The 18,031-nt window shown below is 35.1% G+C and overlaps 1 protein-coding gene across 1 annotated transcript; it reads right to left on the bottom strand.

Moving 5' to 3' along the window:
* Positions 1-15,880: 15,880 nt before the first annotated feature.
* On the bottom strand, positions 15,881-17,860 carry IAQ61_006470 (uncharacterized protein; the record flags this gene model as incomplete). The annotated part of the gene is made up of 3 exons (XM_066097196.1): positions 15,881-17,599; positions 17,672-17,760; positions 17,845-17,860. 3 exons carry the CDS (start codon positions 17,858-17,860, stop codon positions 15,881-15,883), a joined length of 1,824 nt encoding a protein of 607 aa, XP_065952673.1.
* Between the last annotated feature and the right edge of the window lie 171 nt (positions 17,861-18,031).

Below are 18,031 nucleotides of genomic sequence, written 5' to 3' on the forward strand. Positions count from 1 at the left end.
AGCTAAAGCTCTATATATATAAGTCCAATTGTAGTAGATATAATCTAATAATCTATCTCCTAAATCATTCCTAACCTTAGTAATCTAGATTTCCACACTAATATATATAAAAGCTAGGAAGTAAAGGTAGAATAAAACTAGAATAATAACTTAGAACTTTGTTATAATTAAGAAGCAAAAGGGTACTAGAGATAGCTTTTATTTACCCTAACAACACTCTAAGTAAGTGCCCTACTACTAAAGTTTTATAATATAGCTAATAATTATGTAGTAGTATCTATACTATTACTATCTATAACTAACCCCCTACTATCTCCCCCCTAACTATTATTTATATTATTGTAACGCTTTTATATTTCTTAGTAGTAGTAGCAATACTTATATATAGTACAGGTAGGAGAAGACTTAGTTAATAAGTATAAATAGTAGTAGTAGTAGGACAAGGCTAGTGCTTTAATAGTTTGCTAATAAATAGCACCCTAGGCCTAAAGAAAATAAATATTAGAATAAATATAAGGGAATAAGGGAAAATTATTACTAATAATAAGAGTCTTAATACTATAGGTAGTGCGCTTAGTAGTACTCTTAAGCTTATTAATATAAAGGTTAGTTTAGGCCTAAGTTATATTTATATACTAATTAATACACTAGAATATAATACTAGTAGTAGTAGCTAGCTATATAATATTATTATTACTATAACTGTAACAATAGGGCAGAATTGCCTGCCCATTGTTCCATGCCGAGTTAGGCCTGATAAAGGCCCGACTTACTGATGTATATAGAGAACAGCTCGCCTATAGTTAGGATAGGCATGTTCTTCTTGTCCTTTTGTACAAGACCTATAGGTGTAGGAATCTTATCCTTTTCTATATAGACGCGCACTCCTATATGCCTTTAAGTTGTATAAGATACCTTTTAGATGCCCTACCTACCTAAGTTGTTACATTACAAGAAGAATATTATCCTAGCTAGTAATAGCATTTAAGAATATTGCACTTATTATTATTTTAAGCTACTAATTTAGTTCTAGTAGCTATCTAACCCTATAACTCTATAGTTAGAATAGCTATTAGAACTTCTAATAACTAAAGCCTATAGGCTTAGACTTCTAGACCTATAGGTAGTGCTAGATTACCTTTAGAAAAAATCGCGTTAGATTGCGTTAAGGTAGAGACCTAGAGACTACTAAAAGCCTAGAGGAATTAGAGGCAAAGCTAATATCCTCCTATAACTAAACCCCCCTAAAAAGAAAAAATTTATTATTCTTATTAACTACAAAATGTTAGACAAAGGCAAAGGAAGGGTATTAGGTTTAGCTGCTTTTAAAAGCCTATTTACTAATAGAAAGAAATTAGATAAGGAAGACTTAATTAACAACGCCCTCCTAGAAGGACCTGCTTCCTATCTGTCCCTTAAGGTACCTTATGCTCCTAGGAAATCTTAAAGTAATACCTTCCTTAAAGATAAATATATATTAACCCTATCTAAAAAGGAGAGGTTAGAGGAACAAGTTAAGTAACTTACTAATTAGTTATATAACACCTCCCTCTATAAGGAGATATAGGGTACTACCTAACTAGGCTAGTCTTTAGCTTCTATATTAAACCCTATAGTATATGCTATAAAAGCTAAGAGATAATCTAAAAAGACGCTAAATATCTCTATACTTAGTAATAGTGCTAATCCTACTTTTAGATAATAGCAAGCATCTATTTAGGATAGGCTAGAGATTAATACTAATTACTACCCCTCTTCTAGAGCTTAGATAGCGTTAGTCTAGGGATACTGCTTAGGACTAGTAAGAGAATACTTAGAGCTACGTTACCTATCTAATTCCCTAAGTCTTTAGTTCTAAAAAGCTAAGGAAATAATTACCCTCCTTTAAACTTACTTTATTACTAGAAATAAGATAGCTAAGAGTTAGACTATATTTAACTGCCTATATATAACTAATATAGAGACGTTCCCTACTTTTAAGTTATAATTCTAAAGTCTTGCTATTAGAGAAGAAGTACCTTAATTAGAGTAGTATTACTACCTTTAGATAAAGATTACACCTTCCCTAAGGATACTAAACCTTACTTTCTAATAAAGTTAGTATAATAATTTTAAGACTATAGTAGATTATCTTACTACTTATAATATAGAAAGCTGCCTATACCCTACCTTATCTCCTTCTACTAGGACTATTCTATTATCTAGAAAAGGACTAACCCCCTTCTAACACTCTAGAAGCTAGTCCTATTTAGACGCTAATTAGAAACCCTATAATAGACCTTTAATAGCTAAACCTTATATGCCCTACTTATAATAATAAGGCACTACCCCTTAAAATAATTAACCCCTATCTACTACGCTAGCTACTCCTAGCGCTACTATAATAGGAACCCTAGTAACTTGCTATAATTATAGAAAGCCTAGGCACTTCTCTAGTAACTACCCTAAACCCTCTAGGATTTAGGCTATAGATATAGAACAGGTTATTAAGAATTCTAAGAAAGAAGAAACTGCTAAATTAACTAATTTAGATAGCTATTAGACAGGAAACAATAACGCCTAGGAGAATCCTCCTTCCTAGGCCTAACTTAATATAACCTATTAAACCTTTCCTTAACTAAATTATTTATTAGTTCCTATTTACTTACACGTATAACCCTGTGCCTTAACAGATCTAGTATTTACCTAAACACTTTAGTAGATACTAGGGCCTAAGGTTACCTATTTCTTAATTTAAAAATTACTTATAATATCTCTTCTATACTTAGGGTACCTATCTAAAAGTTACTATACAAGCTTACTATTAAAGGGTTCTAGGATTAGATTACCTCCCTAGTTGCCTACTATATTTAGCTTTATATAATAGTTAGTAGCTAAAAGGTTTATAACTACCCCTTTATAATAGTAGACTTAGGTTCTTAGGATTATATTATTAGACAATACTAGCTAAAACAGTTCTAAATCCTAATTAATATAGATAAATCTTAACTAATCTAGCTTAAGAAATATCCTCTAACCTATAACCCCGCACCTCCTATTCTAGTACAACTCTACTAGCAAGTGCTATCTACTCTAGTTACCTATAATATCTTATAAAGAGACGCCCTTTAGGATTAAGAAGAGAACTAGAACTAAAATAGTCCTAGTTTAATTAATAGGATACGTAGTGTACTTAAAATCCTAGCTACTTATAGGGCTGCTACTAAACCTATTATACTACCTACCCTAGTCTAATTACTAACTATTACCCTACTAGCAAAATTTTAAATTGCTACTATTTCTACTAATACTTTCTATTTTAATATAAAAAAATCTTCTAATAAATTCTTTACTACTAGCCTGTATAAGATTAAGTGTAGGATCTAAACCCTATCTAAACAGGACACTCTTAACTATAGCTTATTAGATTAGAAGCTCCTATCTAACTATAACTCCTATTAGGACGTCTTTAATAAGGCTAAGGCTAATAAACTTCTAATCTACTAGCCTTATAACTATAAAATAGTCCTAGAGGAACCCCTTCTAAACTACTAGAGTCCCCTCTACTATTAAAATGCTAAGGAACTCTAGGCTACTAAGGAATATGTATAAGAGCACCTATAGAAAGGTTTTATTAAGACTAGTTAGAGCCTATTTGCCTCTCCTATCCTGTGTGTTAAGAAGCTAAATAGAGGCCTTAGAATCTGTATAGATTACTATAAGCTTAATAGCTTAACGCAAAAGGACGCGTATCTAATACCCTATATAGATAATCTATTATCCTAGCTAGCTAAAGTAAAAATCTTTACTAAGCTAGATATTTATACTGCCTTTAATAAGATCTAAATAGACCCTAACTTAGAGGAGTACACTACTTTCCACACTAGGTATAGTGCCTATAAATACAAAGTCCTACTATTTAGGCTATATAACAGACCTATAACCTATTAGCGCTATATAAATAATATACTAATAGATTATTTAGATAACTTCTATATCACCTATCTAGATAATATCCTTATCTACTCTAAAAACCTTGCTACTTATAAGGACTATATTTAAAAAGTCCTTAAGTGTCTTTATTCTACTAGATTATAGGCTAATATTAAGAAAAGCAAATTCTATATAACCTATACCTATTACCTTAGATATATCCTTACTAACAAAGGCTTAGAGGTAGATCCTAATAAAGTTAAAGTACTCTAAAACTAGTCTACTCCTAAGATAATAACTAGAGTAAAGTCCTTCCTAGGATTTACTAGATTCTACTAGCAATTTGTGGAAAACTTCTCTAAGATAGCTAAGCCCTTAACTACTCTCTAGAGCCCTGCTACCCTATTTATATAGACTTTAGAATACTAACAAGCCTTTAACTAGCTTAGGAATACCCTGCTAGCAATCCTAAGCTTAGCTTACTTCTATCCTAAGTACCCTCTAAAACTAGAGACAGACGCCTCTAATAGAGTTATTGCAGCTATCCTCTTATAGGAGCATCCTAATAGGAAATAGTACCCTATATCCTTCTTTAGTTAGACCCTTACTAGTTCTAAACTTAACTAGGAAATCTATAATAAAGAATTATTTATAATAATCTGCGCCTTTAAGAAATAGCGTGCTAACCTAATAAGTACTTAGCACCTTATTAGAGTATACATAGACTATAGAGCACTAGAGTACTTTATATCTACTAAAGTCCTTAGTACTAGGCAAGCTAGATAGCTAGAGGTTATAAGTCCCTTTAACTTCTAAATTAAATATACTCCTAGATGTTATAACGCCTAAGCTAATATCCTAAGTAGAAGGGAATAGGATATAATTAACCTTAAGACTACTTAAAGGAATAATTGTTTATAAGTAATAATTGCCCTAGATAGGTTACACCCCTAAATTAACTCTAACTTAGCGCAAGACTACCTAGCTAAGCGTTCCTTACTAATCCTTGCTTTAATTATAGTAGTTTAGAACCCTATAACTCTTAGATCCCTAGAACTTATTAAAACTCTTCTCTAAGAAAATAGGTCCTTATTCCTAATAGAAAGATTAGAGTTGCTTAAGTACTATTAGATAGAAAATAGACTCCTTTTCTACTAGGATTAACTTTGCGTGCCTGCTAGATTAGTCCTATATACTAGACTAATTTGTAAGGCTTATAATTAAGTGTCTACTACCTACCTATTAGCTACTAAAACCTATTAGATTCTAGCCTAATATTACTACTAGAAAGGTATAGAGACTACCTATAAACGCTACGTTTAGAACTATATCCTATAGAGGAGAGGGCACCTAAGATAGCACTAACTCCCTAGCATACTCTACCCCCTTCCTATCCCTAGTCTACTAATACAACACCTGTGCATTAATTTTAAGGATTTTCCCTAGGATTAACGTGGTTATAATTAGATTATAGTTATTATTAATCGCCTATTAAAGCAAGCTATTACTATCCCTTGCTATAAAACTATAGACGCCTAAGGTATAGCTACCTTATTTATTTAGTAGGTATACTAATTTAGACACACTCTAGATACTATTATTTCTAATTAAGGCCCTTAGTTTATATCTAGTTTCTAGTCTAAATTCTATTAGATTATAGGCACTAAAGTTAAGCTCTCTACTACCTACTATAAATAAACTAATAGACAAACTAAGATTATAAATAAGTATATTAATTAGAGACTAAGGCCTTTTATATCCTATTACTAAGATAACTAGAGTAACCTACTACCTATAATAGACTGTGCCTAAAGTACTTTTCTATATTTATCTATTAGTATAGCTCTATATTAGCTCCTCTTTAGTTCCTTACTAAAGCAAAGTTAGTATTAGAAACTAGAAAAGACCCTATCTACTATACTAGAGAAACTAAACTATAAGGACGCCTTATCCCTTGCTACTTAGATATATAACGCCTAGAAGATTGCTAAAGAAAATATAGAAAGAGCTTAAGACTAAATACGCTCTACTACTAATTACTATTATTATCTAGTTAACTAGAAGGTTAGTAACTATATTTATTTATCTACTACTAATCTTGCTATTTTATAACCTAGCTAAAAACTATCTAAATAATAGGAAGGTCCCTTTAAGGTATTAGAATAAGTAGGAAACACGTATTGCCTCTAATTACTACCTAGTTCTAAGATCTATAATATTTTCTCTCCTAATATACTATATAAAGATCCCTAAGACCTATTACCTAGATAAGAGGCTTTAAAACCCCCTAGTACCCCTATACAAGGTGTAGAGGAATAAGAGGTAGAAGAAATCCTAGCTAGTAAATTATATTAATCTAAGCTAAAATATAAGGTTAAGTAGGTTAGATATAATCCTAATCCTATTTAGTATCCTACCTCTAACTTTATAGGTGCTCCCTATAAATTATAGGTATTCTACTAATAGTATCTAAATTAGCTAGGTCCCCTATATAGCTTACTAAAATAGATTTAAGCCTAGGAAAAAGGCAAAGAGGATCTAATATTACTTTATAATAATTATACCTAATATTAGAACTAATTTATATCCTATTTAGCTACGTATTATCTATTAACTACTATCTATTACTATTATTCTTGTTACTATTTATTATTATATCCTATTTACAACCTTTAAGGTTCCTAGGACACTACCCCTAGGAAACCTCTTTATTCTATATCTATCTCTCTATTAGAACCTAGTTTAGACTCTGTATTAGCTAAGATAGCACCTAGACTATCTTTCTTAGCTAGCTTCTAGATAACTAGTGCAGCAGGGTTTAGAGCAGGTATAGGAGTAGGGGTAGGAGCTAGGACTAATTTAGACCCCTTCTTGTGGAAAGCCTTTATCTTAGCCTACACTAGGAAGGTTGCCTCCTAATTTAGTGCTAATTCCTCCTTAAGTTTATTAATAGCCCTTATTAAGCCCCTAACTACTAAGACTATCTTATAAATACTATTCTAAAGCTAATATAAATTAGATATAGTAGTATAATAGGTAGCTATAAGGATCTTAGTAGCTTCTATACCTTTAGTCTAAGTATTAGTAATAGTAACGTACTTAGTAAGGTTTTAGGTAGCTTCTTAAATAGTAGCCTTAAACTATTTAATATCCTTCTAATAAGTAACTATAGTATCCTTATCCTTATCCCCTTTAGTAAGGTTTGCTACTAGGCTATAGTACTTATCTAGAGCACCCCTAAGGGTAGAGTACTCTAAACTAATAAAGGAAGGAATCTACTAGAATTAGTAAAGGAACCCTATTAGACTTAGATACTTACTAGATTATAATACTTATTCTAGGAGATACAGTACTAGCACTTCTTAGAATTCTTTAACTTAAAATTAAAATTGTTAAACCTGCCCCTAGCTAGAGCCCTAACTACCCTTATATAGAGAGCGCGATAAGCAATAGGGAGGACTCCTAGTAGTACTAGTACTAGCATAGCTAAAGGTTCTAATTTAGATTAGCAACTGCTTAATTACATAGATTAAATACTTACTAGATTTTGAATAGATTAGGTTAAATAATTGAAAAATTAGGGATATAGGAACAAGAAGTAAAGGTAAAGGTAGAGGTAAAGGTAGATTTATTTTGCAAGAGCTTTTCTTTAATAAGGGATCTAAACCTAATCCTAAGGATAGGGACTATCCTTTCTCTACAGGAGGGGGTAGTATAATAATAAGGCAGAATTGCCTACCTATTATTCTATACTAAGTTAGGCCTAATAAAGGCCTAACTTACTAATATATATAGAGAACAGCTCGCCTATAGTTAGAATAGGCATGTTCTTCTTATCCTTTTGTACAAGACCTATAGGTGTAGGAATCTTATCCTTTTCTATACTAACGCGCACTCCTATATGCCCTTAAGTCGTATAGGATACCTTTTAGATGCCCTACCTACCTAAGTTATTACAATTAGTAGGGAAAATCTACTATATACTAAAGTAGGTTTAGGAAATTTATAGTAGGGTAGGATAGCTATATTAGAACTTTTATAGTAGGGTACTAAAATAAGTATATAGATACTATATATATATACTACTTAATATATAGGCCTATTATAAATTAGGAAGGAATATAAAGATATAATAATAAAACCTAAAATATATAGTAATAAAGCCTAATATAGATTATAGAGGATAAAGATATAACCCTAAACCCCTATAAAGATAATTTTATAATAGCTTATAAGGAAGGTTAGGGGTATATAAAGGCCTTAGGCTTACGCCTAAGCCTAGGCCTAATATAGGATAGATAGAGTCTAACACTACTACTTAGTAAACACGGTACACACCTATAAAAAGGTGTAGAGGGCTTACCTCTCCTTTAAGATACTAAATACTATTATTAACGCTTATTGTATTCTCCCTTAAGGCTAGTCTATAATAGTAAAGCGCGTGTATGCTAGGCGAATACTATTTATTGTACTTTATTTATTGTTGCAGGAGGGATATCAACTGGATCACGGAGCATCTTGATCCCGATCAATCCCGATCAATCCTGGTCAATACCCCTGTATGACCCACTATCTAATTAACTGCCAGCTTACTACCAAGTGCCTAACAAAAAGCAGGAGCTCTAGTAAGGAAGGTTTACTAATTATTTACCTTCTGGTAAGGGTAGCTAAAGCTCTATATATATAAGTCTAATCGTAGTAGATACAATCTAATAATCTATCTCCTAAATCATTCCTAACCTTAGTAATCCAAATTTCCACAGTTATAAGCCTGGTTCGCGCTTTACCTTATTAAAAGATTGTCCTATCTATTTAAGCGTATTATTTAACTTGGACACTAAGCTAGCAAACCTTCACTCTTTCTTTATACTATTTCTTAAGCAAAAAGCTTACTTATTACTCTTCTACTATAAGCAACTAAATCCTAAAGGGGGATATCCTACTTACTAGATTAACTAACTAGCCTACCTAGTACATTTAATTCAGATACCATGCCCTAACTAAAGGGATCTAGGTAGAGGTAGACCCTAAGGCTCTAGATACTAAAAACTACTTTAAGAATAAACCTATTAAGCCTAACATGCTAACAGATATTACACTATCTAATATAATAAGCGAGCAGTATAAACTCTAAATAGTATAGTACTAAGCTTGCTTATTAGATTAGGTATTAAAGTTATTAGTAATCTAGAACCTCTTTATATAGGTTAATAATATAGTAGATTAAGGGATCCTTACCCTAGCCTATATAGAGCTTGTTAATTAAGGAAGAGTAACCCTCTAAGTACTAATCTAAGTGCTCCGCAATAACCTAGCGCTAATAGACTTAAGTGCTATAACACTGGCGAGATCGCAGTACAAAGCTTATCTTACTAAGGCGAAGATAAGTAGCTAAGACACTAATTACTAGTAGAAGGAGTAGATAATCCTATATACGCAAGCTAAGGTATACAACGTTCCTAATATTAAAGGATAGCTTGTAGTACAGGATTATCTTAAAGCTCTATCTACTAGGATCTTACTAGATTAGGGTTAAACCATATTTTAAAGGATTATTAAAAAGTTAGTGATAGGAGAGCTAACTTATAACCTCCTACAGGTTGCCAAGATCTATTTATTACTGCTCTAAGAGAACAATATAAGATTAAGCTCTAAGGGTCCTAGAGTGTTTGCAACAATAGGAGCTCCACCTTCTAACTAACCTAAGAAGGAGTCTTTATGCCTATATAGTAGATCTTACCTATAGAAACCTCCTAAATATAAAAACGTTATTAAAGCTTGGATTAATACAGGTAACAAGCTTACTACTACTTAACGATTAGAGATTAAGAAAAAGATTAATAGGAATCTAAAATTCAAAGAGTTAAGAAAATCTCTAATTAAGTCCTATCCTATTAATTAAGATTATAGTGGTAAGGCAAGCACGATTACCTATCTAGGCAGTATCTAGGCGGCACTAATTAACCCTATGTTAATAGCAGAGAAAACAAACAGGATCTATTTAACTATAGACTTTAAAGCTTACGCTTTATTAAAGAGCACTATCTTTAACAACAGGGGTGTAGTATACCTAGTTAATAATATAAGCTACCTAGAAGAAAGCTTGTTTAGATTAGTTAGATATAAGACAGTTAAAGCAGGAACTTAAGCTTTTCTAATCTTAGGCAGAGGGACTAGAGTAATCCCTAATACTCTTAATAGACTAAGAGGTCTAAAAATAGAAGATTTAGTTCTTACTAATATAGTGTTAGTAGAAGGTTTTTATATAAATATTATATTAGAAGCTTAATTACTTAAAGCAGGAGTTTAGTTCCTTAGGCTAGATACCACCTTACAGTTTGGATTATTAGAAAAGAGCGTTGTATTAGCTAGGTTACTGCGCAAGTTTAACTTAACTTTCCTAGAATATAAGCCCTCTACTCCTTATCTAATAATCTAAAGCATAGTGCCTAAATAATCCTAATAATCCTAGATAACTTACCTAAGATATAATAGTAAGGAGCTTTAGCACTAATAATTAGGCTATTTAGGACCTAAGGCGCTTAAAGCTCTAGTTAAGTTAGTAATAAACATTAGGATTAAAGGAACTCCTAGGAGCAAATACAAGTACTACGCTATTACACATGCCTAATAGGTTATATTAAGATAACTAAGGGAAAGATTACTACGTCTATACTACTAGGTATTATAGGATCTATTTAACATGCTAATAGGTATAGCTTATAAGTAATAGATCTTAGTATTAAAGTGTAACTACTTAGGAAAGCTTTATACCTATCTACTATAAGCTAAAAACCTTAATAAGATTATATAGGTGTTTAAAGATTTTAAGAGCTTAATACTTAACTAATATAAGCTTAGTATAGTTAAGATTATACAAGATAATAATATTATAACACTCCCTTAGTGTGGCAAATCTTGCTTTTAGATCTAGGCAGCTAATAATAGTATTAAAATTAAGAGCTTACCTATATATACCTATAAACCTAATAGAGGAGTAGAAAGAGTAGGGCAGGAGATTATAACAAAATTGATTAAAATAAGGATTAGTACTAACCTACTAACAAAGCTCTAGCCTAAAATTATTAAAGCAGCAACTTAGCTCTATAATATAAGCCTGTCCTATACTTACAATATAATATTACCTAACAAAGTGCTAGATTGTTAGTTTACTAGATACTTTAGGTAGTAGCAACTAGAGTAGATAAGGGAGGCAACTGCTAATCTCCGCCCTAATTAGAGTAGAATATACGCCTATAGCTATTAAGCTTACCCCCTTAACTAAGATTAAGCAGCCAGGCGTTACAAGAGGGTTTTTAAGGTAAACCCTTAGGGTTATATTAGATATCTAGTGGGATACAGAGCATCTAATATATATAGGATATAGATCCCCTTACTTAATTAGATTATTATAACGCAGAAAGTTACCTTTAATAAGGATCTTTTCTATAAAAAGAAAGATCTAGAGCAGCTTTAATAGTTAGAGGCTTAAAAGATAGTTAATATTATTAGCAAAGATAAGATCTATAATATAGGAGAAGTATATAAAGAGCTTAATATCTTTAATTAGCTTTATATTACAGCAGAGCAATATAAGGAGTCTAGTAAGCAAGGAGGACTAAACCTAGCGCAGGAGCTAGGGGGTAGGGTAGAGCTAGAGGAGGTAGATAATTAGGCTAGCTAGCCTAGTGATTCACAACCCCCTAAGCAGACACCTCTAGCGTAGGTACTAAGTATAGCTAGCTTAGTACAAAGGATCTATATAAAGTCCCCTAAGCTAATAGGGCTCTAAACTCCTAAACTAACACTAGAACTAAACTTTAGTATAGGAGATAAAGGATCTATGCAGGTTATAGATTAGGGTTATACTACCTAAGATAGTAGTAATCTAACTTACTTTAACGCTACAATAGGTAGCTCCTAGGAAAGACCTAGAGGGGAGAGTGCTATTAGTAGGTCACTCTATAAGAGCACAGAGATAGGTAAGGGCACCCTATCTAGCTCTTATAGGGGTGGTAAGCAGAGCTCCTACCTACCTGCTTTAGAACTAGATTCTGTATCTCCTGCAGATCCCTCACAAGCAGCACCTAGAGCTCCTAGAAGAAGCAGAAAACTATAAGTTAAAGGACTACTACTAATGCGTATTAGTAAGCAAGCTTAGGGACAGGACCCTAATAAACTACTAGGAGGCTCTACAAGTGCAGGGATATACATAGTAATAGATCTATTAGATATAGATCTAATTAGAAATCCCTTACATAATCTTTTAGTATATCCTAAACTAAACGCTATAATCTACACTATAATTATAGCAGCGATAGGGAGCAAATCTCCTAAAAACTCTAAAAGGAATACGCACTAGGACGCTCTATAAAAAGAGCTAAAATAATAGAAGGATCTCTATAACCACTAAATAGGATAGCAATTTAGAGACGTAGTATATAAAGAAATTAATACTCTGCTAAAAGCTAGTACCTAGGAGGAGATTAATAGGCTAACTAAAGGAGAGTATCTACTCCTACTTAAATAGGTGTTTACATACAAGCTTAATTAGGATAGTTACCTAATTAAGTGCAAAGCAAGGATAGTAGTAAGAGGAGATCTATAGCTTACTAACTTAATTTATTTAACCTACGCAGCTACCCTAGCAGCTTGAACCTTTAGGACTATAATAGCTATTAGAGCTAAGTTTAATCTTAAGATATATTAATATAACGTTGTTAGAGCTTTCCTTAACGCCTTAAGGGATTAACACCCTATAGTTATCTACAAGCTACCTAAAGGATATTAAATACCTAGGAAGTGTGTTAAGCTTAAACAAGCTCTATATAGACTAAAAGACTTACTATTATTATAGTATAATAAGCTCTTAACTACACTCTAAGAAAATAAGCTTATTACTTCTAAAGAGGAGCTATACCTATTCTTTAACAGAGATCGTAGTATCTTGTTAATATTCTATGTAGATAATATCCTATTACTCTATTACTAAAACTACGCAAGCTAAGCTCACAAAGTTATCCAAGCTCTAAAGCAAAGATATACTATAGAAGAAAAGGGACCTATAAGCTAGTTTCTAGGGGTAAGAGTAATCTAGGATAGAAAGAGATAGATAATAACGCTTATTTATAATAAATATATTAATAAGATTACAAAGAAATTTAATCTAGTAGAGATAGGAAAATTCCCTGCTACACTACTATTAAGTAAAGATATTAAAAAGAGTATAGGAGAAGCTACTAAAAAAGAGATTAAGGACTATTAGGAGCGCGTTAGATTAATCCTTTATACCTTAATTATAGTGCGCCCTAATATTGCCTATGTAGCCTCCTAGCTCTCCTAATACCTTACTAACCTATCTAAACAACACTTTAATGCGGTTAATTAAGTAATTGTCTATCTATACTAAACTTAATACTAATTAATCTAATATAGGAATAGGGATCCTAATAAGCTTATAATATATAATAATACATTATTTACTAATAATATTAATACTTAGCAATTATTATATAGATACCTAATTACGCTCTTTAGAGGACCTATTATTTAGAAGGTAGCTTAATAAGCAACTATTACTACTTTAACTACTAAGGCAGAGCTCCTTACGCTTAAGCAAGTAAGTAAAGAAGTAATAGTGTTAAAACTCTTTTTAACTAAAATACACCTTACTTTAGATACTACCTAGATAATTAATTATAATAATTAATAAACTATTAGGTAAGTAGTAGGTAATAATAAAAGGATTACTACTAAGCTACGCTATATAGATATTTAAAATATATAGCTTAGATAAGAGTATAAAAAGGGATCTTTCTATATTACCTACCTACCTACTAGTAATATACTAGCTAATAGGCTTACTAAAAACCTAACTATATAATAATTTATAAGGTTTAGGGAGCACCTAAAGTTATATAATAGTAGAGTATAGATTATATAGTATTAATTAAAGTAAGGTAGTATATAAGATCTATTAATATATAATATAAAAATAACTAACTATAGCCTACCTCTTTATTATTAACTAGGCAGCTTCCTTAAGGAGCTCTATTACGCGTGTAAAGCGTGCCTTAGAGTCTATAGGGAGCTACCTAGGTTACCCTAACCTAGAATCTATAGGGGGAACCTTAGAGGAGCTAGAGTCCTTATCTTCTAATAAGGAGCTCTAGGCGCCCTTAGCTATAGTAGTAGCCTTACGCGCAAGCTTAGTAGTAGTAGTAGTAGCTTTTACTAGCTCCTGCTACTTAGCCTTACTCTCCTTAAGGAGCACTAAGACCCTCTACTTCTTATCCTTAAGAAGGTCTTAGCTCTTACCTACCTACTTCCTTACTAGAAAGGATAGCGTAGAATATTAAGTAAGCTTAGGGCTATTAGTTTATTAGTATAAGATCTTACTAAAGTATTATAAAGGAAAAATTCTTATATAGATTATATATATTAGGATATAGCTATACCTAAAGAAGTACTACTAGTACTAAGTCCCTTTACTAGAAGAGTTATAGCACTTGCTATTAGACTTATTAAAGAGTGTAGAGTGTAGATAATTTAGACAAGTTTTAGTATAATAAATACTAGGCTCTTTATAATAGAAGGATCTTAGGGTCTCCTTAGGAGCTAGAGAGGGAGTAGGAGTAGGGATATAGGGTAGGGTCTAGGGAGGAGCAGGAGCTAGAGTTAGAGCTAGAGTAGTAAGAGCTAGAGTAGGAGCAACCTTCCTTAGCTTTATAATCTTAACTATAGTAGTAGTAGCTATATACTTAGCTACTATATACTCTATAATAGCCTTACGCTTAGTAGTAGCACGCTCTTCTTTAGTAGTAGTAGCTTTAGTAACTATAGCTTTAGCTATATAAGAGGTAATAAGGGTAGCGTAGGTAGAGTAAGTATAAGTAGTAGTTTTTAACTTTAACTAAGATATAGGTTAATAAGAATATAAGTATAGTTTAGATCTTTAGGGTTATATAATCTTATAATTTAAGCTATAGTAAAAGATTATAATTAAGTAGATAGAGTTATAGAGCTTAGTCTAGATAATATCTACGCGTATAAGCGTAGGCTAAATAAGGAAGGTATACTAGTTAGTATCTAAAAGGTAAGCTAATTTAACCCTTTAGATATATAACGCTCTAATTAGCTATACTACCTACTAACTATAAGTATAACTATAATAATAAAAGATCTACTTATACCTAGGGGGTATATTATAGGAGGGATATTAACTAGATTATAGAGTATCTTAATCTAATTAACCCTAATTAATACCCCTATATAACCTACTATCTAATTAACTACTAGCTTACTACTAAGTGCCTAATAAAAAGTAGGAGCTCTAGTAAGGAAGGTTTACTAATTATTTACCTTCTAGTAAGGGTAGCTAAAGCTCTATATATATAAGTATAATTGTAGTAGATATAATCTAATAATCTATCTCCTAAATTATTCCTAACCTTAGTGATCTAAATTTCTACACTAATTAACTAGAACACCACAAGGTATCTTTATAATAGGGTTATTACAAAGATATAATAATAAAACCTAAAATATATAGTAATAAAGCCTAATATAGATTATAGAGGATAAAGATATAACCCTAAACCCCTATAAAGATAATTTTATAATAGCTTATAAGGAAGGTTAGGGGTATAAAAAGGTGTAGAGGGCTTACCTCTCCTTTAAGATACTAAATACTATTATTAACGCTTATTGTATTCTCCCTTAAGGCCAGTCTATAACAGTAAAGCGCGTGTATGCTAGGCGAATACTATTTATTGTACTTTATTTATTTAATAAGAAGCTATCCCCTAGGCATAAAGCATATAGGACTATTTACATGCAAATAGTATGCTCTTTATCAAGTCATGTCCAAGGATGGGAGCGTTTGCCTGGTTGTGAGTTGGTCAATAAAGACTAAGCATGGCGTTTTCCATTATGCCAGAAATATTTTGTTTGGTATTGGAATCAGGTTCTACTGCTTGACTGTCCACACCTTCACGCTTGCATCTCCGCCTGCTGAAATGACCTTCCCGGTCTGGTCCCATGCAACACCCGTCACGCCATCCTTGTGAGCATTGAGAGCTTTGATACGTTTACCAGGGTCCTCGGTGCTCCAAGCCATGACATTAGTGTCCAGACTCCCACTTGCAGCGTACTTGTTGGTGTTGTCCCAGGCCAAGCATGTAATGCGTGCTGTATGTGCACTCCATCTGTCCGTAATGAGCTTCCACTCACCGGAAGCCTCGTATGCATATATCTTGCCGTTACTCGTACCGACTGCGAATTTCTTGCCAGACGAGGAGAATGCAAGTGCTGATATCGCAGAAGTCGCACGTCGAAGGACAGTCTCAGTGTCTTTCAGTTCGGTACCAGAGAGAGTGTAGATGTGTACCAACTTGTCGTCGCCTCCCACAGCTACAGTGGAATCATGCGCTGCGATGGCAGTAGGGGTGTACTTGAGGGCGTGTGAGCCTATCTGCGAGCCGTTGGAGTAAATTGCTATTGATTCTGCGGTCGCTACGAGAACGACACGACCAAGGACCGCAATGCTCTTTGGCTGTGATGGCAGTTGGCTCGCTTCGCCTACAAAGATCCTGTCTGGCACGGAAATGGATCGAAGCGTGTCATCCCAACCGACACTGTACAGCTCTGATGGACTGTTGCTGTCGGATGTGGCCATTCCTGCAACGTAATTGGAGTGAGAGGCGCCCTGCACCTGATCGGCCAGTCCGGTGGCCAGGTCCCATGCCAGCACACGACCTTCGTAGCTCCCGGTAGCTAGGGTAGAGCCCGCAATGGCAGCGGCGGTGATGTTTTTCTGGTGGCCGCGAATGACGCGCGTGGGCCGTGGGTCACCAGACGCAAGGTAGTTGAGGCTGCCCTCGAGGTCGACGCTGATGACCAGGCCGTCGTTGCGTGTTGTCGGCCAGACAACGCCCACCTGCTGGTCGGAGACACTGGCTACGCCCTCTTCACCCATGCGCCACGTCTGCACAGCCTTAGCCGCCTCGACGTCCCATATGCGCACCGTCTGGTCGGCGCTGGCGGTGACGAAGCGATTCGAGTCGCTGGCCCAACTAAGACCGAAGATGCTACCCGTGTGCACGCCCTCGCCAATCTGACCCTTGGGCTCGCCCGTCTTACCATCGTACAGCCAGATGCGCTTGTCGGCGCCCACGCTGGCGAAGACGGAGCCGTCTGGCGCAAAGGCGGCGCCCAGGACGAAGCGCTGGTGCTGGCCTCGCAGACTGGTGTTGAACTTGAAGGGCGCACCGTGATAGAAGACGAGGCTGGTGTCGTCAGAGCCCGTAACGGCGCGGACGGGGCGCTGCTGGCGGATGGCGACGCAATTGATCTGTGACGAATGACCCGAGATCTCGCCAACACTGTTGCCGCTGTCGGCCGTGATGCAGTGGCCGAATCGCTCTTTGCCGTCGCCCACGGCAATGATGCGCTGCGAGTCGCCGTCCCAGGCCACGTCGTTGATGCGGCCGGCGATGATGTGGTACTCGCCCTTGGTTGCGCCTTCTCCCGCGCAGTCCCACACGCGGACGGTGCCCGAGACATCTCCACTGGCAACATAGTAGCCCGAAGGAGAAAAGCGCGCAACGGTTGTCTGCGTCGTGTGTTGCGTATATTGGCGACTGATGGCGGGGTTGTCGATGGAGCGCACAAAGACCGACTTGCCCGACTACGAGAGGGAGAGGGGTGAGTAGGTTTAGCTGCGAGGGGAGCCTGTGGCGGGGAGGGGAAGGGCACCTACCGCGTAGGTTATGCGTTCGCCCTTGGGGTCCGACGAGAGGATGGTCGGCTGCCCACGCGCCGTGGTAGGGGCTGCTGCCCAGATGGCGTCTGTGTGTCGTCGTGAGTGCGCATGTCCTTGTCTTGAGAAAGCAGGAGGGACGAACGCGAGGAAGGGGATTTCTTGTAGCTTACCGGAAAGAAGAGACATGATTGAGGATGGACTGCTGTAGGTAGAATTGGTGGACACTACTTGCAAGGAGGAGAAAGTCTGACCGAACAAGAAAGAAGGCCCAAGTACCGGTAAAAGAAACGTGCAATTGCCAGAGCTGCTGCTACTGCTTCGTGGTGTAGGTAGTCTTGCAGGTGATCTATGTACTCT

The sequence above is a fragment of the Plenodomus lingam genome (genome assembly GCF_022343315.1).
Source record: "Plenodomus lingam strain CAN1 chromosome Unknown contig_26, whole genome shotgun sequence".
NCBI lineage: Eukaryota > Fungi > Ascomycota > Dothideomycetes > Pleosporales > Leptosphaeriaceae > Plenodomus > Plenodomus lingam.